The sequence below is a fragment of the Cimex lectularius genome, unplaced genomic scaffold (genome assembly GCF_000648675.2).
Source record: "Cimex lectularius strain Harlan isolate CLEC.00 unplaced genomic scaffold, Clec_2.1 scaffold76, whole genome shotgun sequence".
Lineage (NCBI taxonomy): Eukaryota > Metazoa > Arthropoda > Insecta > Hemiptera > Cimicidae > Cimex > Cimex lectularius.
The window spans coordinates 1,415,962-1,442,375 of NW_019392636.1; the positions used below are offsets into that span (position 1 = coordinate 1,415,962).

Here is a 26,414-nt window from a genome sequence, read left to right on the forward strand (position 1 = left end):
TGTACTTAACAAATATCATGAAGTCATAATTATAATTGTTTATTCTGACACAAGATTATTATTTGTCAATAATGTGGTTATCTGTGTGTTTACAGAATATTTTTTTAATTAATTTTCTATCCACTTTTTAAGGATTCAACTCAATTTGCAAAGCCCAAAGACAGAATTGGCTGCACATACAGTTTAGCCGCTAGAAGTTTAAGAATTGAAAGGCTACCGCTATCCGTGCCCAAAGTCTATAAGACGGGTGTAATGAACGAAAAAGGGGAACTACAGTATCCACCTGAGACGGGTGATCTAGAAGAGGATTCTAGGAAAAAGGCCAAGTACAATGCTTCGCTCAGGCATAAACCGGGAGTGGTCAACTTGTGGGCAAGTATCTAACAACTATTTAAATAAAATTTCTTTTAATAATTATAAATTTATTGCAGGACTTACTCTCAGGTCAATACCACAGGGACCGGAAAGAAAAAAGGAAAATGCAAAAGAAGGAGAAGATTGATCAAATTAAAAGAGTGGAGTTGTTACGGCATCAAAAGTGTTTAGAAGAACAGAGGTTGTTAAAAAACAAACATTTTCTTTTAAAACCTATCAAAATTGCAAAAAGTATTCTTTTTTTAAAATATTTTAGGAGACTGCAAGAAATGCAAGCTGAATGCCCAGTGGACCCAGATGTTCAGCGTATCACATTATTGAATGAAATTTTAAATGATCAGAAACGTGTATTATTGCCAAGAGATGAAATTAGAATAAGATATTACATTACAAAGGTATAATAATTAAGGATGTGGCTTCTTGCAAATTATTATTTTATATTTATTATTCTTAGGGTGTACCTAGAGACATGATTGAACCATACGACAGCACAATGTTCAATAGAGCATTAAAAACTTTTCCACCAGAAATTAAAGAAAGGTATATGTTAAATTATTTCAATTTGATATATATTTATTAATAATCAACAAATTTTTTAGGCATAGAACATACATTCATAAAACAGAGCAAGAAATACTTGAAGATTATTATATCAGCATTGGTAGAGCAATAGTTGAGTACGTTCTTTTAGATGATGAGGAAAAGGAAAGACTAAGAATTGAAACGTATCCTGTTAAATTTCCAACGATTGTGATCCGGCCACCTGTGCCATGGCGTAATTCTTTCATAATGGCTAAAGAAAGAATAAGATACAATTTTTACTGCAGCCATCCAGTGCTTCAAGCACTTAAGAACTTGTACACTACTAGGTACTTAAGATTTTTTTTTATAATTAAAATATCTCAAGTAATTTACAATCTTAAAAATATTACTTTTGTTCAGGTATGCTTCACTGCTAGTCATACCACACGAAGTTTTACAGGCACAAGGCCTACCAATGGATCCATTTGAGTTTGATAAGTTTACAACTGCATTATGTACAAAAGCGAGAGAAATCATATGTGAAAAGTGAGTGATAAAATTTTATATTTGTGTAAATTGAGTTATTTAAGGTAATTAGATCATACCAATGTTATAAATACAAAATCCAGATGGCTTGTCGAGTGTGCTGAACTTATTTTACAATTGCGGAACACTTGGCAGAATTTAGCACCGAAATATCAGACAGAATCATCAAACCTCATTGAACGATTTTTTTCCTGTATAAATGCCATGCTGGCAAGACAGATAAGAGAAATAATCATGAATTCAGTACATCATTTTTATGACATTCTTCTAAAATACAAGGTTATTTTAATGCCGTTCGCATTTCTTCTGAGTTATATTTGATAATTTGATTATGACATTGATAAATCTTTGCCATTCCAGGATGGTAATTCAATTACAGATGGTTATTCGGATAGCAAATTTCCTCATTGTCCTTTATTGACTGTCACATTACGCCCTGCGGATACAAAGGGCGGTAACATAAATATGTACCCAAACACAAGGGAAATAAGAAATCTTTTGGTATCCATATTTCCAAAAATTGTCCGTGTCACCAAGGAGCTGCCTACATTGGAACAGTACCTGTTTCCAGGTTTGTAACTGGTTTAAACACAAAAACACAGTTTAATTCAACATTATATTTGTAGAATTACAATCCACATCGACATTCTTACAAGGAGTGCATACGTATGAAAAAGAATTAATAAAAATTATGGATTCAGTTACTGAGATACACTTCGCTAACATCCCTGGGCCAGATCATTACCTTGAGACTTACAATGAGTACAGTTATATTTTCGCTGGGAAGGCGGACACAGATTTACATAAGTTTTTTCAGACTGACCCATTCCCAATTTTATCAGTAATTTCTTCTTCTTTTTTTTTTGTATCTATTTCATGGTGTGCAATGCTAATATTCTTAAATCTGAACAGGATTTCGCAAAAAAGATCGAAATGTATGATTCATTAAAAGACGAGATCAATAATCTAAGGAGGAATGTCCCTTTGAATCTTATTAACTTGAATTGCGGCGAATTGAATGACTTTATGTGGAAGTCCATAGATATATTGAGGACATACATTACAGATTATTTCGCAGATTTGAACAGGAAGCACAATAAAGAGTATGTTGAATAACTTATCATTCTTAAAGATTGAACATAAACAAAGCGTAATTTAAGGATTGCTCAAACATTCGAGATGATAGCTGCTCGAGCAAGTGAAATGCCTGAAACTACTGCCGACTTGGTCGAGTTGATGCATTTTATAACTGATAGCAGAGATTCAACCATGTTTAACATGCGTAATATGCTTGGAACCACCGCTGAATATGTTTTATTTCTCATGAACCATGCTATACTTCCTGGTAAGCATTTCTTCGAACGGTCTTTGGTTATGTTATTAACAAATTCATGCCGTAGCCGAAGACATTTCACTGATTGCAAAAGTTTTCATTTGGCCTAAGGACATGGAAGCGGTTTTGGAAATGTGCATGTCAAGAATTAACTTGCAAAGAGAAATTGTAGAAGCAGCTTTGAGGAATAAGAGAAATCAATTTGAACAACTGTAAATCATAATTTTTAAAAATTTTATATTTAAATTGTTAATTTTATAAACTTTTATTAGGATGTTAGAGCACTCAAAGGCTTTAGAAATGTACCGACGGAAAGATCCCCCCATTTTGACCATGGAAGAAATGGTAAATAATGCCCAAGGAATTGAAGTTTTGGTGAATACACTTAATGAAGATAAAGCAATGGCAGATGTAAGTATAAAATATTTATTGTTAATGACCTAGTAATTAAAACAAAAACTCACAGGCCATCAACACTGAGGAACTGCTTCTTGATTTTGAGCTTTCTCCATTTCTCTTGCTCGAGCAAATGTTAACAACAATAGAACCTTACGACAAGTTATGGCACACGGTATTGCATTTCCATGAAAATTATGACAAATGGTATTATGGTATGTTTTTCCATCTTAATTTTTGTTTTAAAGTTGAAAACGATATATACATATTTAAATGAAAATTATTTGCTGTAGGGTCATTTATGAGTCTTCATGCTGAATCAGTTTCTGAAGAAGTGGACCTGATGTGGAGGACGCTGTACAAATTGTCAAAAACCTTTTATGACGTCCCAGGTTCTAAGAGAGTCGCAGAGACGGTTAGGGGGAAAGTAGACAAATTCAGACAATTTCTGCCTGTACTACAAGCAATATGTACTGAAGGTCTTAAAGATAGACACTGGAAAACGGTTAGTCTGAAAAAAAAAATGCTTTGTCTATCTCTTTATTTGTTTAATTGTGAAGCCAAATGGTTTTAATAATTCTCCAAACATAGAAATTTTCAATTTCATACTTATTTTTTAGATAAGCGAAATAGTTGGTGTGGAAGTTTGCCCTGATGAAATGTCATCTTTATCTGATATGATTGAACTCGGACTTCTTAAACATGCACACAAACTGGAAGAAATCAGCGTAAACGCCTCAAGGGAATTCGCCCTGGAAAAGAATCTCTTAAAGATGAAGGAAGAATGGCAAGATATCACATTCCAGTTTGATTATTTCAGGTAGATATAAAAAAAAGATAATATATTTTTTTAAATGTAACACAATTTCTTCTTTCAAATAGAGGCAGTGTAATACCAATTTTAAAAGCTGTGGATGATATTCAAGTAATGCTCGACGACCATATTTTGAAGGCTCAGACGATGAGGGGTTCACCTCATGTTAAAGCTTTTGAGACTGAAATGCAAGAATGGGAAGACAAACTTTTATCGATGCAAGATATTCTAGATGCTTGGTTGCAGGTAATAATTTTTTTTTCAAAATTTAGCAATAAAAATTTTAAACATAAAAATGTATTACTAGGTTCAAATTACGTGGATGTACTTAGAACCAATATTTGGTTCAGAAGATATAATGAGACAGATGCCAGAGGAGGGAAGAAATTTCAGAAAAGTGGACAGAACATGGAAAAATATTATGTTCTATACGAAGGAAAATCCGCTAGTTTTGACGGCAACAGAACAGCCCAACTTACTTGCAAACTTCAAAGAGTTAAATGGTTTACTTGAACATATTCAAAAAGGATTGCATGAATATCTTGATAAGAAAAGATTATTTTTCCCAAGGTTGGTGTATTGTATGGAGCAAATGTATGATTTTAGTACGAGAAAGTGCAAAGCAACACCTTTTAAAGTGCTTCTTTGCATTTCTTGTTTAAGAATACCTAGTTTATATTATTCAATGTGATTAGATTGGTTGGTTTTTCTTTAATTTAAATTAATATATTAAATTGCTAAATTGAAAATGTATTGTCTAGATTTTTCTTTCTATCTAATGATGAGCTACTGGAAATACTCTCAGAAACCAAGGATCCGACTAAAGTGCAGCCCCATTTGAAAAAGTGTTTTGAAGGGATTTCCAAATTGGAGTTTTCGACTGATAGAGATGAAAAATATGAGATCACTGGAATGATTTCTGCTGAAGGTGAATCTGTACCGTTTTCAAGCACGATCAATCCAATGGAAGCAAAGGTACAAAGATTGTCTATTTTTCAAACAATTTTATTTGGCCTTCTTCTCATTTATTTTATCTGTTGAAATTGTCTTTAGGGTCTAGTGGAAAGATGGCTTATACAAGTGGAATCTATGATGATCACTTCTTTGAAAGATATCTGCCAAGATGCCATTAAGGCTTATAGAATTTCCGCAAGAACAGACTGGGTCATATCTTGGCCGGGGATGATAGTGTTATGCGGGAGCAGTGTTAACTGGTCTTACGAGGTATCGCATGCAATTGAACACCAAAAATTAACGGTATGATCTTTACAAATTCTCCCATAAAAAAATGTCAATTATTAAAACTATTTTTATTATAGAATTATTTAGAAAAAAGCACAACACAAGTAGAAGACATGGTGAAAATTGTGAGAGGTTTTATTTCACCTGGGTCGAGGATTACGATTGAAGCTTTGATCACATTAGACGTACATGGTAAGTTTTATAATAGTTTCTTAATATTTGAAAAATAAAATTGTTTATTATAATAGTTTTTTTTCTTTTGTCTAGCTAGGGACACTGTGAGATCATTGAGAGATCTCAAAGTCAAAACAATAACTGATTTCCATTGGATTTCACAGTTGCGATATTATTCTCATGAAGAAATTGTTCATGTTTGCATGATAACGACTGATCTCGAATACGGCTATGAATATTTAGGAAACACTCCTCGTCTTGTCATGACCCCACTGACTGATAGATGTTACAGGTCTGTTGTTTTTAAAATATAATTTTTAATCTCGTAATTGATTTTTTTTTATAGGACTTTAATGGGTGCATTTAAATTGAATCTTGGAGGAGCACCCGAAGGCCCTGCTGGGACTGGAAAAACAGAAACAAGCAAAGATCTTGCAAAAGCCGTGGCAAAACAATGCGTGGTTTTCAATTGCTCTGATGGACTGGATTACAAAGCTATGGGGAAATTTTTCAAAGTAAAATTGTCGCATGTTACATTTTGTATATTGTAAAACTGAGGATTTTTGAACATTCAGGGCCTGGCACAATCAGGAGCTTGGGCGTGTTTTGACGAGTTTAATCGTATTGATCTAGAAGTATTGTCTGTAGTCGCACAACAAATTCTTACAATTCAATTAGCCATTATTGCCAAGAAAAAGACATTTATATTTGAAGGGACAGAGCTGACATTAAATCCGACTTGCAATATGTTTATAACAATGAACCCTGGGTAAGAAAAAAAATCATTTGAACGATTTATTTTTGTATTGGTTAATATATTGACACAAATTTTCATTCAGTTATGCTGGGAGGCAAGAGTTGCCCGATAACTTAAAAGTGCTTTTCCGAACCGTAGCCATGATGGTGCCTGATTATGGGATGATAGGAGAAATATCTCTGTATTCGAAAGGATTTGAAAATGCTCGAGTGTAACTTTTTTCACTGTTTATTATATTTACTTTCTAGTTATGATTTTTGTTTTTAGATTGGCTGGAAAAATTGTTGATACGTATAAACTGTGCTCTGAACAGCTTTCCACACAGCCCCATTATGATTATGGCATGAGGGCAGTGAAGACTGTCCTTATTGCAGCAGGTGCCTTAAAACAAAAATACCCTAAACAAGATGAGCAGATTATAATTTTGAGAGCATTAGTGGATGTCAACATGCCAAAATTTTTAGCTCAGGTGATTATCTATAAATCCAATCATAATGTGTATTATTCTCTCTGACAGTAGTTTAAAGAGAACAAAATGTTATAATTTGGTTGTTACTAATTATGGCCTGCCTCACTGTTTTGATCTGCTAGACATATTTCGGCATTTACTATGTTCAATTGGTGGATTATTAAGTTTTTTAAACAAATTTGTCTTTTTAATAAACATAACAATGTGAAATTGTATAATGGGTGTAAGGGTAGAATTAGTTGCAGTTCAGTAACAATTGTATAATTTTAAAACAATTTATCTTTTTTATAGGATTTGCCGCTTTTTACTGGTATTTATCAAGATCTTTTCCCTGGAATTGAACTTCCCCAGCCCGACCGCGATGACCTTATTAATTCCGTAAAAGGGAGACTTGTACTCAATAACTTACAACCGACCGATTGGTATGTCATGAAAGTAATACAGATCTATGAAATGATCCTCGTACGTCATGGTCTTATGATCGTTGGTGAGCCGATGGGTGGGAAAACCTGTGGATACAAGGTAAAATATAACAGAAACTTTGTAAGTTTCGCAATAAAATAAAACAACTTTTATAGAATCTCGCAGAAGCTATTGGAGAGTTGAGTGTAACTTCGAAAAAGACTAAAAATCCTGAATACCGAGTAGTTTACATTATTATCAATCCAAAAGCAATAACTTTGGGACAGCTGTACGGTTGCTTTGACAAAGCTTCTCATGAATGGTCGGATGGTAAGCACTGTACCATACTTGTGTTTTCTTGATAATAATCTTTGTCTGTACAGGAGTATTGGCAAATACATTCAGAGAGTTTGCTTCGAGCAGTTCATATGAAAGGAAGTGGATCATGTTCGATGGACCTGTCGATGCTGATTGGATTGAAAACATGAACACAGTATTAGATGACAATAAAAAACTATGTCTCATGTCTGGAGAGATAATTCAAGTAAATTATAAAATAACTTTCTGCTATATTTCTTTTTAATTTAATGGATTTTTTTGCCAGATGACAAATAGAATGAATTTAATATTCGAGCCAGCCGATTTAGAACAAGCTTCTCCTGCGACTGTCTCTCGATGTGGTATGATATACCTTGAGCCAAAAATGCTTGGTTGGAGACCATTAATGGAATCGTATTTTAATGTTCTAAATAAAAAATTATTGCAAGTTCAGTTAGAATTGGTGCAAGAGCTTATGGAATGGCTCGTACAACCATGCTTGGATTTTATATTCAATCATTGTAAATTGGTTGTGCCAACTTCAGAATTGCATCTGTTTCATGTATGTCTGTGCATTTTGTTGAAAAGTTATTTAATTGAAAAGTTAATTTTTATTTCTAGAGTTTTTCACGTTTATTTACTTGCATGATTCAATTGGATACCCAAAATGCTAGTGGAATAAGTACTCATTCTTTACAATGTCTGTTTCTCTTTTCTCTTTTATGGGGTTTGGGAAGTATTTTAAGTTGTATGTATTTTTTAAATTTTGTCATTAATGGCAAACAAACTTTTTAAAATTGTATTTTGTTCAAAAATTTAGCTGAAAGTAAAAAGGAATTTGACCGCTTCTATCGTAATCTTATTTCTGGTGCAACTCCTAACCATCCAAAGCCTGCCAACTTTAAACTGACAAAGCATCAGTTATTCCCTGAGAAAGCACCTGTATGGGAATTCTTTTACGACCGCAAAGGTAATGGCTCATGGGTATCATGGCTGGAAACACAAGAGAGAATAACAATTCCAGTTAATGCCAAGGTAAAGCTCACAGCGCAACTATTAAATTGTCGAAAGATATTAAATTAATAGTTAATTTTAGATAAATGAAATTATCGTTCAGACTGATGAAGTAGCTAGGCAAAAGTTCTTTTTAAAACTTTTCTTGTCAAATGACATTCCGATACTTTTTGTCGGTCCTACTGGAACGGGGAAATCATCAATTATTCTCGACTATCTTGTTACTCTCCCTAAAGACAAGTATCTGGCAAACATGATCAATTTTTCAGCCAGAACATCAGCCAATTTAACCCAAGATGTAATTATGTCGAAGCTTGATAGGTAATGTAAAAAGTTTTTTTACAAATTAAAAATTTAAAAAACATTTTCCTTTTAAAGGCGACGTAAGGGAGTTTTTGGACCAGCAATGGGTAAAATGTGTATTCTATTTGTTGATGACATGAGCATGCCACAGAAAGAGAAATATGGAGCTCAACCACCAATAGAATTGTTACGACAGTTAATGGACCATGGTCATTGGTACGACCTTAAAAACACAAACAGAATCGATATTGTTGATATTGTAAGTATGGCAATTTTAATTTTTATATTTGATTGTTAAAAAATATATATATTTTAGCTGTTTTTGGGAGCGATGGTACCGCCAGGAGGTGGGTCAAACAGTGTCACGCCAAGATTTACAAGACATATGAATATTTTCTCCATTGATGCTTTTGAAGATTCTACACTATCTAAAATATTTACTTCTATATTGGACTGGCACTTTGCTAAAGGATTCGATGAAAGGATAACAAGACTGTCAAGGGTAATTAATATTAATGTTTTAATATTTATGTATGAAGTTTACTAACTAGTTGTTTTGCAGCTAATTGTTAACGCTACATTAGGAGTTTATAGGGAAGCCATAGTAAACTTTTTGCCAACACCGGCCAATTGTCACTATAAATTTAACTTAAGAGATTTTTCAAAAGTAATCAAAGGCATTCTCCTTTTACCAAGTTCAAGGGCTTCAGGGCCAGAAAAGATTTTGAGACTTTGGGTCCATGAAACATTCAGAGTCTTCGGCGACAGGCTGGTTTGCCAAGAAGACAAGTAAGTTTAATAAAACTGAAAATCTTTAATGGTTGGTGTATTATTTGGTTATTTTTTAGGGAAACTTTATTCAACATGATGTCCAAAAATTGTTATTATCATATTCGCTCTCACATGGATATGTTTTTGGCTGATTTAATTACTGATGAAAAGGCTTTGTCAGTCAACCATCTTGGAGGATTGTTTTTTGGCAATTTTATTGATCCAGATGCAGATCCTAAAATTTATGATGAGGTAAAAGTATAATTACTATTTATTTATTACCATTTGATATTATAAAGAAATTTTGAATTGAGTGACATTGTTTATATTTTTAGATTCCTTCATACACACAATTACAATCGCGTATGGTGTACTACCTCAAAGACTACAATTTGCAAAACAGGCTTGCAATGCATATGGTTATGTTTAAATATGCGATTGAGCATATTGCTAGGATTTCCAGGATTCTCTTGCAGGACAATGGTCATCTTTTGTTAGTCGGAACAGCTGGTACCGGACGTTCTAGTTGTGTCAAACTTGCAACACACATGGCGGAATATCAGTTTTCACAGGTTAGTCAATTTTTTTAAAAAATTTGCACAAATACTTTATCAACTCACCCAAATTGTGCAGATTGAAATAACTGGCACATATGCCGTTCAAGAGTGGAAAGAAGATGTAAGAGCTCTATTGAAAAGAGCGGGGCTTGAAGGGAAACAACAAGTATTCCTATTAACTGACTCACAGATGAAAGATGAGTCGTTTGTAGAAGACATAAATATGATTCTCAACACTGGTGATGTACCAAACTTATACACTGGAGAAGAAAAAGCCGAGATTCTGGACAAGATAACAAATATAATAAGAGAAGCTGTAAGTCGCGTTAAAATACAATTTCCATTTTTCTACTTAATAAACAATTATTATATTTCAGAATAAAAAATTTGACACAAGTCCTTTAGCATTGTTTAATTATTTCATTGACTGTGTCAAGAAAAACTTACACATCGCTCTTTCACTGTTGCCCGTCGGTGATACATTTAGGAACAGGGTTCGAATGTTTCCATCACTCATCAATTGCTGTTCAATTGATTGGTAAGTTATCATAAAATGACATTAAAAAAATATTTTTTACTAAAATAATTGTTTAGGTTTAACGTCTGGCCTCCAGAAGCACTAGAGCTAGTCGCACAATCGTACTTCCACAATTTAGACATTTCTGACGTTATTAAAGGCAAGTTGGTTCAAATGTGTAAAGAATTTCACATCACTACAAGAAATACAGTAGGAAAGTGAGTAAAACAAATATAAATAAAAATAATAAATTAATTTTTAACACTCTTGAGGGTTTTATGGCCGATATCAGCAGTAGGTGTAGTTTAAGAAATGGTTTAAAATGAAAATCAGGCAAATGTTTTACAATTCCCACCAGTAAATTAATTTTTCACTACTACACTATGTATGATAAACTTGTTGATTTGTTTCGATATTACTCCATTGGAAGTGATCAATTTGATCATAATGATATGGGTGAAAATGTTATAAATTTGTTTGTAGAATATGTAGTACATTATACATATACATACAATTATTTGTTAATAATATATTTATGTAATTAAAATACAACTTCTATTCCTATGTTTTTGTATGAATTTAAAAAATATTTCTATTTGTTTATTCATTGTTGATTAAAGGTTTTTTGAGACATTAAAGAGGAGAGTTTATGTAAATCCAAAATCTTATTTGGAACTGTTGAAAATTTTTCAAAAGATACTCCAAGTGAAAGTTGACGAAATTACTAATCTGAGAACGAGGTACGAGGTGGGGTTAGAAAAACTGGATTTTGCCGCAGCACAGGTATGCAATATATTTCTTTTATTTATAAATATTAGTTTAATGATTTTGATTTTTCAAAATTATTCTATTTCAAAATAGGTGCAATTAATGCAAGAGGCTCTACGCCAACTTCGGCCAGAATTAGTCAAAACATCCGATGATACTGAAAAACTAATGGTGAAAATTGAACAGGATACTGTGATAGTAGAAGCAAAGAAAGAGGTAATGTGTAATATTATATTTATATAGCAATCTCTAAAAACTGTTTTATGACAGATCGTTGCCGCTGATGAAGCGTTAGCCAATGAAGCTGCAGCGGCAGCTCAAGCCATCAAAGATGATTGCGAGGGTGATCTCGCCGAAGCGATACCGGCCTTAGAAGCAGCTATACAAGCGCTTAACACACTTAAACCATCTGATATCACAATAATAAAAAGCATGAAGAATCCTCCATCAGGTGTTAAATTGGTAATGGAGGCGGTTTGTGTGATGAAAGGGATTAAAAGTGAAAGAAAACCAGACCCGAGTGGTACTGGTAAAATGATAGAAGATTATTGGGGGCCATCTTTGAAAATGCTCGGCGACTTGAAATTTTTGGAGGCCTTAAAATCATATGACAGGGATAATATAAACCCTGCTATAATGAAAAGAATTAGGGAAAGGTAGTGTGTTGGTTGTAGATTTTTTTTTTTTTAATATGAATAAATTTTATTTAGGTACATACCGGATCGTGATTTTGATCCAAATGTTGTCAAATTGGTATCTAATGCTTGTGAAGGTATGTGCAAATGGGTGAGGGCCATGGAAGTTTATGACAGAGTAAACAAAATAGTAGCGCCGAAGAAAGCAAAATATCTAGAAGCAGAGGAGGAACTCGGTATTCAAATGGGGAGATTGAATGAGAAAAGAGCTCAGCTTCAAAAAGTAATGCTTTTTATTACTCCCTACTATAAATTAATTACTAATTTGCTAATAAACACTAAAATTTATGCTAGGTAACTGATAACTTGCAAGCATTGCATGATGAATACATCGCCAAGTCAAAAGCCAAGAAAGATTTGGAGGATGCCATTGCTCTGTGCACACAAAAGCTAGAAAGGGCTGAAAAACTAATTGGTACTAATATAATTAGACAATTATTTTAATAATATCAGGGATTTTTGTATGTTTTAACTTTGTTTTGACTTAGTGCAAGTAACAGGAATATGTTTTCTTAGTAAACTTGTTAAAACAAATGTATAATTTTCTTTCTTTTTCTCAGGTGGACTTGGAGGAGAAAAAGAAAGATGGAGTGAGACTGCAACCAATCTCCGTTACAGTCTTATAAATGCGATCGGTGATGTTTTATTATCATCTGGTGTGATTGCTTATTTGGGCCCTTTCACCATTGAGTATAGAAATGTATTATATATTTTTTACAATATAATTTAAAATAAAAAAATAAAATAAAAATAAAATATATTTCAGGTGCTACTGAAAGGATGGAATCAAACTTGCTTCCTATTAGGCGTTCCTTGCACCATGCCATTTTCAATGATAACAACTCTTGGAGATCAGATTTTAATCCGAAACTGGAAATTGCATGGGTTGCCGGTCGATACGTTTTCAATAGAAAATGCTATTATAGTGAAAAATGCAAACCGTTGGCCACTTCTGATTGATCCTCAAGGTAAACAGCAACAAATTTAAAAAAAAGCTGCTTCTTGCTGAAAGCATTTTTCTCCAGGTCAAGCAAACAAGTGGATTAAAAATATGGAAAGAGCAAACAAAATGATTGTTACTAAACTCTCTGATGGCAATTATATGCATTATGTTGAGAGAGCTGTTGAACGAGGATATCCTATATTATTTGAAAACATTCTTGAAACAATTGATGCCCCCTTAGGTAATTGAAATATAAATGATCGATTTATAATTTTAAAAGGATGTTTCAAAACATACTACAATTTTATAAAGATGTTTATTGAGTGACCACAATATTACAGTCTATGATTAATTTATTATAAAGTTTTAAATAGTTTATTTTATTTTTATATACTTTTTAATTTTTAATTTAGAACCGATATTGCTTAAAAACATATTCAAACAAGGAGCTGCATATCATATAAAAGTGGGAGAGCACACTTTGCATTATCACAAACATTTCCGAATTTATTTCACGACCAGATTGAGAAACCCGCATTTTCTTCCAGGAATATCAGCAAAGGTGTGTTGTCTTGCATTCCATAATTTGTAGGTGGTTAATAATCTAACACTTTACACAGGTGACCATTATAAATTTCATGGTGACCCCCAACGGTCTCCAAGACCAACTTTTGGGAATTGTCGTCGCAAAAGAACGCCCAGATCTTGAAGAGAAAAAGAACAAATTGATCGTTGAAAGCGCAGAAAACAAACGCAACCTTAAAGACCTAGAAGATGACATTTTAAAAGTTCTCTCGACTGCCGAGGGCAACATCCTTGAAAATGAAAATGCAATCCAGACGCTCTCACAATCAAAAGTAACTTCTTAGAAAAAAAAAAACTTCATTTTTTAAAGGGTTTTTTTATTAATTGTAAACTTTTCTTTGCAGTTTTTATCTGAGATGATCCAGAAGAAACAAGACATAGCGGCCAAAACAGAAACTGAGATTGATTTTGCTAGAAATTTGTATCTGCCAGTATCTTTACATTCTTCTACACTGTTTTTCTGCATATCTGAACTAGCTAGTATAGAACCCATGTATCAGTATTCCCTCACTTGGTTCATTCAGCTTTATTATCAAGTTTGTATTATCAAAAATTTATATAGTCAGGGATTACTGGATAGTACAATATACAATTAATTTTTCAGGCGATTGCAAATAGTGAATGTAGTGTTGATTTAGATGAGAGATTAACCAACCTGAATAACTATTTTACTTTAAGTGTGTATAAGAATATATGTAGGTCTCTATTTGAAAAAGATAAACTGGCGTTTTCATTTATTCTGTGTGTGGGAATTGAACGGTCTAAGGTAGTTTTTTTGTTATAAATAATAATTATCATAAATTATACTGTATATTTCAATGGTGATTGTTGTTTAAGGGAAAGTTGAGCGAAGAAATGTTATCGTTCTTTTTAACAGGTGGAATTGGGTTGGAAAATCCATTCCCTAATCCAGATCCATCTTGGCTAAGCGAAAAAGCTTGGTCTGAAATAATTAGATCTACAATTTTACCAGAGTATGTTAATAAAGTATCTATCATAAATTTGAATATTTTACAGTTTGTACTAATTGCAATTTTTTAAATGTAGATTGAGAGAATTCAGAAAAACGATTGAAATAAACAACGAGGAATGGAAGGCGTTTTATGAATGTTTTGATCCAATTGCAAAAATTCCACCATCACCATACCAAAATGTAGATGAACTCACATGGCTGGTAATTCTGCGTTGTCTTCGCCCAGATAAATTAGTTTCAGCTGTGCAAGTAAGGCTTTGGTCTGTCTGATAGAAATTAAGGCATTTTCATTAATCCATGAAATTTTCTTAGAAATATATTTCCAAAAAAATGGGTAAAATATTTATTGAACCACCCCCATTTAATTTGAGAGAAGCGTACGATGATTCCACTTGCTGTACTCCACTTATATTTATTTTATCACCCGGTGCTGATCCGATGGCAGGCCTGTTCAAATTTGCCGAAGATATGGGAATAAAACGCACAAATATATTGATTATATCATTAGGGCAAGGGCAGGTGAATCCCTGGTGATTTAAGTTTCAATTTTAATTTTATCGCATGTAATTTTGTGTTGGTTTTAGGGTCCGATTGCAGCACAAGTAATTAACAACGGCATTAACAGTGGCAATTGGGTTGTCCTTCAAAACTGCCATCTTGCTGAAAGCTGGATGCCACAATTAGATAAACTTTGTGATGAAGTTATTATGCCACAGAAAACTAACAGGAATTTCAGATTGTGGTTGACCAGTTATCCTTGTCAGTTTTTCCCAGTGATGATTCTTCAAAATGGTAAATTGTTATTAAAATTAAGACAAAATTTTTTTGTTTAACTATATGTATATTTAATTTAGGTGTTAAATTAACAAATGAGGCTCCAAAAGGATTGAGAGCAAATCTGTATCGTTCTTATACGAGTGATCCGATTTCAAACAGCAAATTTTTCACTGGATGTCGGGTACAGGAAACGTGGCAAAGGCTCTTATTTTCTCTTTGCTTTTTCCATGCCATTGTCCAGGAGAGACGGAAATTCGGTCCACTTGGTTGGAACATACCGTATGAATTCAATGATTCTGACTTAAGAATCAGTGTCATGCAGTTACAAGTACGTTTTTTGCACTTCGGTATTCAAATTTCAATTTAAATTCAATTTCATATCACATTCTATACTGCAGATGTTCCTTAACGAGTACGATGAAGTGCCATTTGAAGCCATTCAGTACCTAACCGGTGAGTGTAACTATGGCGGTAGAGTTACAGACGATAAAGACAGAACGCTTTTAAATTCTCTTCTATCGACATTCTGCAACCCGAATATACTGACTGAACCAAGGTAAGTCTTATTTCTTATATTTATTAATTACTTTTAAAAAAATTGATGCCAATTTTCTTTTCACAATGTAGCTATAGCTTTTCAAAAAGTGGTTTGTACCATATCCCTCAAGACACATCACATCAAGGGATATTGAAGTACATTAAAGAATTACCACTCGTACCACAGCCGGAGGTTTTTGGTCTTCATGCCAATGCAGATATTACCAAAGATAACCAAGAAACTATTGCGGTATGAAGAATTTTTCCCTTTTTAGGCGTACAACCTTCAAATGTTTTAATTTAAATATGTTTTTAGCTTCTTGAAACGGTGCTTCTTACTCAGCCTCAGATTACAGCTGTATCCGGTATTAAGCAATCTAGTACACTGGTACAAAATCTTGCCAGTGATATACTTGGAAAATTACCACCTCCATTTGACATAGTACAGATAACGAAGAAATTCCCTACTCTTTATGAACAGAGCATGAACACAGTTCTAAGACAGGTACTTTGCATTGACTATAAACAATCTGTCTGTTGTCACACTAATTATTGTACTGTTTTGCAGGAATTAATCAGATTCAATGGTCTACTGAAACTATTAGTCACATCATTGACAGATGTTACAAAAGCCGCAATGGGCCTTTCAGTTATGTCGTTAGAGTTGGAAGAGGTAAACAGCAGCATTCTTATTGGAAAAGTGCCGGCATGCTGGGCTGTAAAATCCTATCCATCTCTCAAGCCCCTTGCTAGTTACATCGCGGATCTTCTGTTAAGGTGAAATTACTAAAATTTACTTCGGTTCAATTCGCATTATGTAATTTACCTTTTACGTTTTAGACTGAAGTTCTTCCAGACGTGGATTAACGAAGGGATCCCCCGTGTTTTCTGGATATCGGGATTCTTTTTCACGCAATCCTTTCTGTCAGGAATACTTCAGAATTATGCGAGAAAGAACAAAATCTCGATAGATCAACTTGGATTTCAGTTCATGGTTACCAAGTTTGACGTCGATATTAAGTACGAACCGGATTACGGAGTGTATTGTAAGGTGAGGCTGTATAAAAAAGTATAAAAAGAGTATGTTAGAAAAATACCAGTCATGTGTAGCAATTAAACATATGAGCAAATAACATAAATAGAAAGTAATTCAACTGTATTTTATGAGATAATTTTTTTCCTGTAGAAAATCATGTCAAACGAGGAGTTGATATCATTTACCAATGTAAGGGTACTTAAAACATGCATCCATTAGCATGAGCTATCAAAAGTATAAATTGCATGTTTTATTTCTGCCTTGCACTGTACTAAAATATCATATTCAATAAAAATTCATCACATTTTATTTTAATAGCACATTAATAGCTTTCAGCATATGAATGAATAGTACACCAGTACTATTGGTAACATTTTTACTTGTGATCACCCTGGATCAAGTATGGCCTTAAGCAAGATCCAGTCTTCTTGAGTGAAAAAGTGGTCATATTTCTAATACAGATAACATTTTTAAAGCATTAATTAAGTAAAAAGACACTAATTTTTATAAATATACAAATAAAACAAACAAACACACACACACACACACACACACACCCAGAGTTTTCATACTTATTCAAGATCAAAAAGCGAGGAGCAAGGAGATTGATTTTTCTAAGAATGATATAAATTTGTTGCTTGTGCAGTCATAATAATAAACCTTTTTTAAGAAACTAGAAATAAATTTGGATGATTAAATTTACAGAAGTAATATATCAGTTTGTAATATTTACGTATTTAAGCGGCTATACTCAGTATTCCACCATTGGGCCTTCCAAATATTCAGACTAAAATACATTCAATCTCAATGTACACAAAAGGAAACAAAAACAAGATCTGGATGATGTGGGTTTGTTTATTTAAATAATTTTTCCTCACAATCTCTGACATTTTTAGTTTTTCAAATCTACTCCCAAAGGATTTTATAGCGACCCGGAATGGTTTCCCTGTTAATATATATTCTGGTTTTCTCAGGTGTGAAATGTAAACTTGTACCCTTTCACAGGACAACCTATCGTTCATTTTCCGAATCTGTAGATATTCATAACATCCCAAACTCTAAAATATTAAAGAACAGAACTGAATGATCAGGGTGCTTACTAACTTAAGTAGTTGAGTAACTGTTTCGCTCCATGTATTTTATCCTAATGTTTTTATATTGTAATTTAGTTTGTGTTTTATCATTGTGGCTAATTTGTAACTCTATTTTTAGTTTGTATGATTTGCTAGTTGGGTCTTGCCCTTACTTGTACATAAATACATACCACTCTTGGTATGTAAGAGCTTCTCTGCTGATGTTAAGTTAGATTAGTTATACAATATGTATAAATGGTGATGGAGTTGGGTGAATGGTATTAGAAGAGAATGTATACAGGGTATCCAAACAGATATGAGACACCCCCTTAACTTTTTTTGGCTTTTTTTCGTAGATGTTAACCCCCTTTATTTTCAACCTAGTATTCTTCTATTATAGATAGTGTGGATTGATGGCCACTGATGATTCAGACAATTCTGTTGGTACAAAGCAACACTTCTACACAGTATGCAGTGACAACAGTTTTTTTATGATAGAAATTTTCCTCCCAGCAGATTAAAATTTATAAAGAAAAAAGGCAGATAAACTGGAGAGACTTGAATGGAATAACTAAATCAATTGAATAAGTCTCTTTATCCCATTAAACTGTGTATTCGCTTGTCAACATAGCTTGTTCAGTATACTTTTGAATATTCAAAATGAATGACAAAAAAATGGATGTAGACAGTATTAATGTTTGTTTCAAATTGTTTTGTTTTGCATGAATTTTTTTGATTTTCAAAAACTTCTTTTATAATTTACACTGCAATAAGATATTTATACAAATGATTTGCTGCATGTTGTTTTGTTTCAAACGTGTTTTTAACATCTTTAAAACATCTAAACAAAGTATCTAAAAGTTTTTGCATGGGTAGTTTTCCCATTACCGAAAAACCTATCTGTGTATGTATTTTTCATGCAGCAAAAATTCGCCGAAGAGGAATTTAGTGCTTTTGTCAATGTAAGCTAAATTAACATTAAACTTCTTTATAAGCCTTATTTAACAAGATTACAACACGTTTAGAATGTACTTTATAACTTTTATTCTTTATAGGGGTTATTTCTTGAAGGTGCGAGATGGAATCGTAAAACTATGCTTTTAGATGAATCCCTTCCAAAGATTCTGTTCGACACTGTGCCGATAATATGGTTTAAATCAGGAATTACGGTATAAATAAGAAAACAAGTTTCAAATTTGTATTATAACAATTAATGTTTTATTTTTTTTTAAATACAATTTTAGTCCAAGTTCACCAATCCACCAAGTTACAGATGTCCGCTTTACAAAACGACAGCTAGAAGGGGTGTGTTGTCGACGACAGGCCATTCTACTAATTTCATCATGTATATAGACTTTGCGACCAACAGGCCTGAAAAGCACTGGATTGACAGAGGTGTCGCGAGTATAAGCCAGCTTAACGATTAGAGCAATGAGACTTATATTTACTTATCAGACTGATAATCTCTTACAATTAAATTTAAGCCATTAATCCTGTTCTAAAAAGTTAAAAAGTAGACTCTTGTTATACATCCTTAGAGAAATAAACTTTTTTGAATACGGTTTGGGAAATATTTATTTTATTCAACTATAACATATCATGAAGCTTTTATGATTAATTTAGTACCACTACTAACCATACTAGTAGTATTTGCTGAACAGGTTCATGGTTGAGCAAAGGAAGAAAGAACATTATTATTATTTGTAAAAATAAATGAAGACTCTAAAGTAAGTGAATGGTTCCTTTTTTTTGGCCAGTTGATTTTTGGAACACTGGAAAAAGGTATGTACAGCCAAAGTAATATTATAAATCGATTGTTGTATTACATGCAGAAATTCCAGAACTTCAGCTCCAAATAATCATGGTTCATGGCTAACATAGAAACCAAAAGTAATGGTATTTAGGCAATTTATTTTACAAGATTAAGAAATGCATTGCAGAAAAGAAACTGAATGTAATGCCATCATCAGTCAGATGGGCTGGAATTGGGTCAGTCACATTGAATGTGTTGTTAATATTCGATATGTTTGTCTTGAATCTGGTGTGATGGATTTTAGTATTTTTTGAATCCCATCTTAAACTGGATTCTTTATTCAATGATGCGCAACATTGAGTCAGTGCAGACACGATTTCTGGAGTGACAATGTTGCGGGGCAAAGTCTGTGAAATGTATCTGAGAATCTGCGACAAAGAATCCAAACAAAGAATCTCAGTGCGTACTAGGCTTAAGTCAAATGTCAATTTATATATTCAGTAATGCATGAGTTTGTTAGTATGATTAAATTGAAGACAGACAAAACAAAAGGGAAATTATTATTTTTTGATCGATCTAAAATGATTTAGGGTAGACAGGTCATTTTTGCTACATAAGCTGAGCAGCTGTTGTGATCTCCTTTAAATTCATTGACAATTTTAACCAATTTATGAATCTTTGTTGCCTGAGACAAACTCCTCTCAAATAAAATTGCAATCGAAATGGGTGTGAGGCAAGTTTGCACTTAAAGCCCGTTACTATTCAGTATCTTTATCAATGTCAATTGCTTATTTATAAAGTGAGATATTGTGTAACAAGGCAAGGATATGGAGGTTCCCATACTTAGAAACTTAGTGGTAATTGCAGAATACTGTAAAAAAAAAAAAAAAAAAAAAAAAAAAAAAAATAGCGTCATGAAATAAACACCTGCAACTCAAAAATAATATTCAGGAATGGTGGAAGTAAGGAAAAAACTACGAATGGAATTTGAGTAGGGAAAAAATCGAATTTATCTTAAGCACCCTGAAGAAAGGTCCTCTTACATACTGGCAATGGTGTGATGGAAAATGGGGTTTTTTGGTTTACAGATTAAAGGCCTATTAGTAAAACACGAAATAAACTACATTTTTCTCCAAGGAAACGATTAGATTGTACAGTGTCAAGTAGCTCAGAATCATTATTTTATAGCAAAAGCAAAAATCTAAATACCATAAACAACTAAAACAGGGTGACAGCTCGCTCATACCTAGCTGATGACAAGACTTTTTCTAAAAGTTAAATTTTTAAAACCAGCTACAAGCTTTGACATCACAAGAAGAAACTGTGTCGTGATGAAGGTCAATAAGTATAAAGCAAGCAACATTTTATTGGCGAGTGTCTCATTCTGCAAGACTAGAATAAAATGGGTCTAAGGAATGTTCTATAGAATGGCTAAATGGTTGTTTTTCTCAGTGGCGAATAGTTACAGAATCTAACTAGTCAATTCATGTTTGTCTCTAGGTAGACGTATCAAGAGTGATGCATTTGAGTCAGTGTCACTAGTGAGTGGATGATGTCTGTGTTTGCCTCAACCACAAGTGTGGATGTATGGCATATGAGCTGTTTAATTCATCAAACAAGTAATTTGTCAATTAATGTACACTATGCGATACTTTTGCCTCACTTTGTCTCTGGTAGACTATGAAAATAATTAAGGTAGAACCTATTAATGATTTGCCAATCTCTAATACACCTGAACCCTCCAACTGTAGTCCTGAGTTAATTTTTAAGGCTCACTCGATGTAGAGGACCTCACCTCTGTTGCGTGCTGTTTTGTTGAAGTGTGAAAAGAAATTAGAAAAAGTTCCACAGTAAAAACTGTCAGCAATCAAAATAAATTTATTCAACAGTTTGTGTAATTACAATAAAATGTGTATAATGAAGTGATCGATCAGCTTGGACAAAAAAAATGTCAACACAATAATAAATAAACAGGGGCAGGTCCAAACACTTCTGAAATGCCCCAAGCTGGATGAAGATTTTTGTACAAATAAAGCATTTAGTACTATATAATCTTTTTACTACACCTACATTCCGTGAAAAAATTCAACAAATAGCGTACATGAAAAAATGGTACTTTTGCTAATATGTAGTCATAATCCAGTAGTTTAACAAAAATACATTTTAAACAGGGGCAAAAATGTAGATAATTATAAAGCCTTTTTTTTATTTAAAAAAAATAAAAATAAAACATCTCACTATTTTAACAAAGTGTGATTTGTTTAACAAAATTTTTAAACATACATACGATCGAATGATCTTTGAAGAAGCTCTGTGATTGTCCTCTTAAAATATATAATGTTTAGTAAATATCAAGCTTTGCATTACACTTTAAAAAAACATTAAATGTTAAAATAAATATATTTATGATTTAATCACAAGTCAATTAAATTTAAAAAAATTAACGTTTTTTAAAACGCAAAATCATTTTCGTTGAATCAATGATAACTCGATCGCATCAATATGGTTATGAATGTAACAAAACTTCCACCATTGTGCTTCCAACCTAAAAAGCAAATTTGGGAATTGATTTGGTTTTAGAAGACAGGGCAAACAGCAAGGAGGAAGTAATAAAACATAGAAGACATTTTTTTCAGAATTAATCTCAAATAAAAGAATATTGTCAGTTTTATAAACAAATTTTTGTAAAATATTTTTCATAATTAACCTTTCACTTCAATTCAATATTTATACTTCTATCTGTACAATGAAAAGCATATTTTTTATATTATTTTCTTTATTTATATATTATACTGAAAAATTTATATTAACTTTTATTTATTATACTGCATCATAGTTTTTCCGCACATTTTCCTTAATTTATATATATTTATATATTTTCTTTCTTTCTTTTTTTAATAATAGCCTAAGAAATGTGTGCTGCAAAGTAAAGCAAGCCACTTCTGCATCAAAGCACCTAATTACAATTTAAAAAAGAGATAACAAAATGCAAGACCAAAATAATCGATGGGCAGTGTTAATTGTTTAAATATGTTCTCATCTTAAAATATTAAATTCCGTTCCTTTTAACAGTTTTAAAATATTTGGATCAATAAGTTTTTTTTATGCACTTTTTATTTTTCCATTTTGCAGATTTTTCTCGGATTTCTTATCTCTTCTTAATGAAATCAATTCATTCTTTTTTCCCTCTTGGAATTATGAAGCTTCGACTGCCTTCTTCTTGCTCTTCTTTTTCAGGAATGATGGTGTCCTTAACCCCTTCTTTTTCTTTTTATCTTTCTTGGGCGAGTCTTCCGTTGATAGATCCTTAGTGGGCGATCCCTGAAAAATGGAAAAAAATTGCAAATCCTTTTTTCTTTTGTATTTTACTTTACTTAGTAAAACTTTGAAAAATGTTTCTACTTACACTTACTTCTTTGCTACTGTGAGAGAAGGTGCTTTGATGAGCATCAGAATGGTCCCCGTTGTAAGTGTTTTCACCTGAATAAACAACAAAAGAAATTCATTTCAAAACAAAAGTAATATTTTCCCCTCTGATATTTAAAAATAAAAGAAAATATATGTGCAAAAGGAAGAATGAAACGTGCCATGAAGATTAATGTGAACTACATAAATGATATCTGGTTTCAAACAAATAGTAGTTAAGGATACAAAATAGTTTTCATGCTAATAATGGCTAAATGTTTCAATTTTTGTGACTGTGTAAAATAAAACAATGAAAATGGTATTTTTATTTTTTTTTAAATTATGATTTATTAAAAACTATTCCTGAAATCAGAATCATAATAGAGCAAAGAAAAGAAAGACAGCAGAAAAATAATTTTTAATATTACCTTGTTGCTTACCAAAAACTATAATTTCTTTTTTCTTATCTATTATTACTTTGAAGTTTCATGGTAATAAATAAAATCTTCATATATTTCTATGAAAAGTTTTACCTATTGTTATGGTTAAGTAAAGCAGTTATGGGTAATGGCAGTGCATAATGAATAAATAAAAAGCGTGTGCTAGGAAAAAAAGTATATTTGTAAAAATAAAAAGCTTAAATTTTAATAAAAAACAAGCTGACTGAAATGTTACTGAAAGCCATTATACCAAAATCACAGATGGTTTGTTTTCAAAAACGAATTTTTAATATTTTTTGTCATTTCGACTACTTTTATTATTAATAAAACAAAACAAAACATCAACATTCCATTCCAATTTTATTAAAATGGTTTTACATGTTATTTAAAGCATTATTTTTATCAAACCAGTCAAAACTCATTAAAAAAAGCAACATAACGGTATTTTTGTGTGTGAATTGGAATTTATTTTGTTTTATACATCAGGACTCAATTCAGATGAACATTCGAATATTGTGTAAAGTGTTTTCTCCTCTTCGATAAAAGAAGTTACAGATTCGTGCAATGTGTTGTCTGTCGAGCTGTGCTCAGGGGAAGAGGCACGGGTCGGTTGGCATACATCAGAGGAATTCACAACTATTTCACAACAGCTTTCAATTATTAAAAATTCCTCCAGGGAATTGATTGAAGTTTTCCTATTAAAAAAATGTGATTTCTGATTATGTTCTACAATTGGACCACCACTACTGGACGGTGAATTCGAATCAAGATGGAAAGGGTCAAAGAGCTGAGTCCCGTTGTGGTAAACTGTTTTGTCTGTATCGGCATCATACCCAGAATCAGAATTTACTATTTGGGGAGAAGAATCAGTCGGGCTGAAATCTAAATCGCTCATGACCAACAGGGAATCCGATTCTTGTTTAGGAGACTGAGGGGAACATTGATTTCCTACAGAGTCCAATAGCACTGTAGAAGGTGTTTCATCATCCTGTTCATCAGTACTGATCAGACTGTCAAGTTGCAAACATCTTGGCCTCCTTTTAGTGACATTACAGTTCATATCCAGAGATAGTCCTACTAAATCCTCTGAACTTGAAGAATGGCTTGGACATTTCTCAGGACAAGAATCAGAAGTATCTACTACTTTATAATTAGAACAAGTCTCCATTTCAAATGAAATAGGAGATATATCACAATACTTAGAAGTACTGGTAGTGCAATCCACTAAACCTTCGCAGGTTTGGAAATCATCTCCTACATACGAATTTAAAGAATCATTGTCTTTTATGACATCGTCGACATGGGAATCGAAACTCAATTCTAAAGAGTTGGCAGTATCATCAGATGCAAAATCTGCCTTCTCTTCAAACGTTCTTTCACAGTTTGTTTTAGTCGAATGCGGAGGTGAGAAGACGGTTATTGACACTTCCTCAAAACATTCGTCTCTGTTGGTCTGATTCATACTTTCAAATTTTATTGACAGCTCTTTGTGCAACTCATACATAAGGGATTTACGCCTTTCTGTTTCAATTTCGAAAGCAGTCTTTTCGCGAAGAGGTCTACACGGTTCACCCGACTCGTGCCCGTTTTTGAGAATGTCAGGCATTTGAGCCGATGTCCTACTGTCTGAAGGCAACGGAGGAGCTATTGGAACGATTTCATCGCGTTTTTGTTCATCCGAATCATAAAAATAAATTCTCATTGCGGTTTGGGTCCCTTTTGAAACGACACTGTTTGAATGAGAAAACTGTAAAGGAGTGGTCTTAATTTCAGCAATGTTTTTCTTCGAAGTAATATCAGCTAAGTCAATCAATCTTGCACGGCACATCACCGCAGCGTCTGTACAGTCCACACCTGTGATAAAAAAACAAACACCCAAAGAAAAGTCGGTTCAGCATTAAAACATGCAATGCAAAGCAAAAATAAAACAACACAAGTGATAAAAATAAAATTAATCAAAAAAATAAAATAAAATCTAACTGTTTAAACCTTTTCAGAAATCACTTGTATTGTTTAAAAAAATAGTATTTCTGACACCCTTAAGGGAAAAAAATCAATACCCTTTACTACATTACCTTTCTTAGAACTTTTGGCTCGATCAAGGGATGTACTTCGTTTCTGTTTCTGATCTGCAACTGTTCATGCATTACGTGCAACTTTGAGAAAATGAGAGTGCAAAATAGATATATAAAGCAGAACTTGTGCAAGACTACACAATCATAATAATAAAAGAAGATTGAAGAAAAAGAATTAGTTTGGATTTCTAAATTTGTTTTTAAACCACTAATAAAATTTACAATTTTGTCATATAAATTTAAGTTACTATTCAAGATCTTTTTATGTTATACTTCACACCATCAGTAAGGGAAATTTAACCAGTTGATTACAAATTGAACTTTTTTTAAATTTACAAATTACAATATAACTTTTTGAAAATGCTCTATGAACGTTTTTAATTTTATCAAGATTTTGAAAATTCTTTTACTTTTCATCATTGCTGAAAATCATAACATCTCAAAACCTAGTTATGTATTTATTTTATTTTGAGCATTAACATAAATTTAAAATAAGAAAAGTAGTAACCTCTAAATGAAATTGTTTCTATTATGGACACATTTTGTTAATTTTTTTAAAATTGGCTGTTCAATTTCATTTTAGGAAAATTTAAACAAATTGATATGTCGATTTCCCAATTTACTGATGTAGAGTAAAGATACTGGTTAAAAACAGATACATAAAAATATTCTAAAACTGAAAATATAAAATAAAAATGAATTATACAATTAAACAATTGAATAGATTATTTTATTTTCATGCAAAAAAGCAAGTAATAATGTTGAAGAAGACAAATTTTTCCAAAATGAAAATTGTTTAATAGTGGGAGCAATAGGATACAAGTCATGCTTTTGAAAAAAGATT

The 26,414-nt window shown here is 32.5% G+C and overlaps 2 protein-coding genes across 21 annotated transcripts in view; one reads left to right on the plus strand and one right to left on the minus strand.

The window, feature by feature from the left end:
* Positions 1-106: 106 nt before the first annotated feature.
* On the plus strand, positions 107-19,476 carry LOC106669813 (dynein heavy chain 3, axonemal). Of its 5 annotated transcripts, XM_014399566.2 has the most exons (67): positions 107-372; positions 432-556; positions 632-770; positions 830-915; positions 975-1,244; positions 1,318-1,443; positions 1,527-1,722; positions 1,804-2,014; positions 2,070-2,284; positions 2,356-2,546; positions 2,604-2,788; positions 2,844-2,988; positions 3,049-3,187; positions 3,243-3,387; positions 3,466-3,677; positions 3,793-3,992; positions 4,055-4,232; positions 4,294-4,556; positions 4,748-4,961; positions 5,040-5,243; positions 5,306-5,420; positions 5,496-5,694; positions 5,749-5,917; positions 5,978-6,171; positions 6,242-6,370; positions 6,427-6,628; positions 6,920-7,150; positions 7,207-7,360; positions 7,414-7,574; positions 7,635-7,910; positions 7,970-8,096; positions 8,169-8,383; positions 8,445-8,683; positions 8,741-8,924; positions 8,982-9,167; positions 9,228-9,454; positions 9,514-9,688; positions 9,772-10,008; positions 10,070-10,309; positions 10,371-10,531; positions 10,588-10,728; positions 11,131-11,293; positions 11,372-11,494; positions 11,549-11,934; positions 11,989-12,196; positions 12,268-12,388; positions 12,534-12,673; positions 12,740-12,941; positions 12,999-13,157; positions 13,330-13,478; positions 13,537-13,773; positions 13,846-14,037; positions 14,106-14,267; positions 14,339-14,475; positions 14,549-14,723; positions 14,787-14,993; positions 15,059-15,266; positions 15,329-15,579; positions 15,650-15,807; positions 15,879-16,038; positions 16,105-16,293; positions 16,357-16,565; positions 16,629-16,839; positions 16,975-17,013; positions 18,821-18,859; positions 18,953-19,066; positions 19,142-19,476. In XM_014399566.2, exons 1-67 carry the CDS (start codon positions 253-255, stop codon positions 19,322-19,324), a joined length of 12,048 nt encoding a protein of 4,015 aa, XP_014255052.1. In that variant the 5' UTR covers positions 107-252; the 3' UTR covers positions 19,325-19,476. The 5 variants fall into 5 exon arrangements, with proteins under 5 accessions (XP_014255052.1, XP_014255049.1, XP_014255050.1 ...); XM_014399563.2 differs by having other exon boundaries at positions 16,105-16,565; XM_014399564.2 differs by lacking the exon at positions 18,821-18,859 and having other exon boundaries at positions 16,105-16,565.
* A 2,025-nt stretch (positions 19,477-21,501) lies between these two features.
* LOC106669787 (protein hu-li tai shao) overlaps positions 21,502-26,414 on the minus strand; it is a 62,783-nt gene continuing 57,870 nt past the window's right edge. For 5 of the 16 annotated variants that reach the window (XM_014399494.2, XM_014399495.2, XM_014399491.2 and 2 more), the window contains 4 exons: positions 25,571-25,630; positions 23,484-25,349; positions 23,057-23,130; positions 21,502-22,971 (listed from right to left, as the gene is read on the minus strand). In XM_014399494.2, the coding sequence (XP_014254980.1) occupies positions 23,971-25,349; positions 25,571-25,630 (1,439 nt within the window). In that variant the 3' untranslated portion in view covers positions 21,502-22,971; positions 23,057-23,130; positions 23,484-23,970. The remainder of the gene's footprint in view (positions 22,972-23,056; positions 23,131-23,483; positions 25,350-25,570; positions 25,631-26,414) is intronic. The other 11 variants (XM_014399501.2, XM_014399499.2, XM_014399498.2 and 8 more) reach the window with 7 other exon arrangements.

What these genes read in the sequence shown, in the direction of transcription:
- LOC106669813 (XM_014399563.2), top strand. Translation starts at nt 253, where the DNA reads ATGAACGAAAAAGGGGAACTACAGTATCCACCTGAGACGGGTGATCTA. An exon ending in TTTATAACAATGAACCCTGG is followed by an intron (nt 6,172 to 6,241) that starts GTAAGAAAAAAA and finishes ATTTTCATTCAG; the next exon opens with TTATGCTGGGAGGCAAGAGT. An exon ending in CAGAATTGCATCTGTTTCAT is followed by an intron (nt 7,911 to 7,969) that starts GTATGTCTGTGC and finishes TTTTATTTCTAG; the next exon opens with AGTTTTTCACGTTTATTTAC.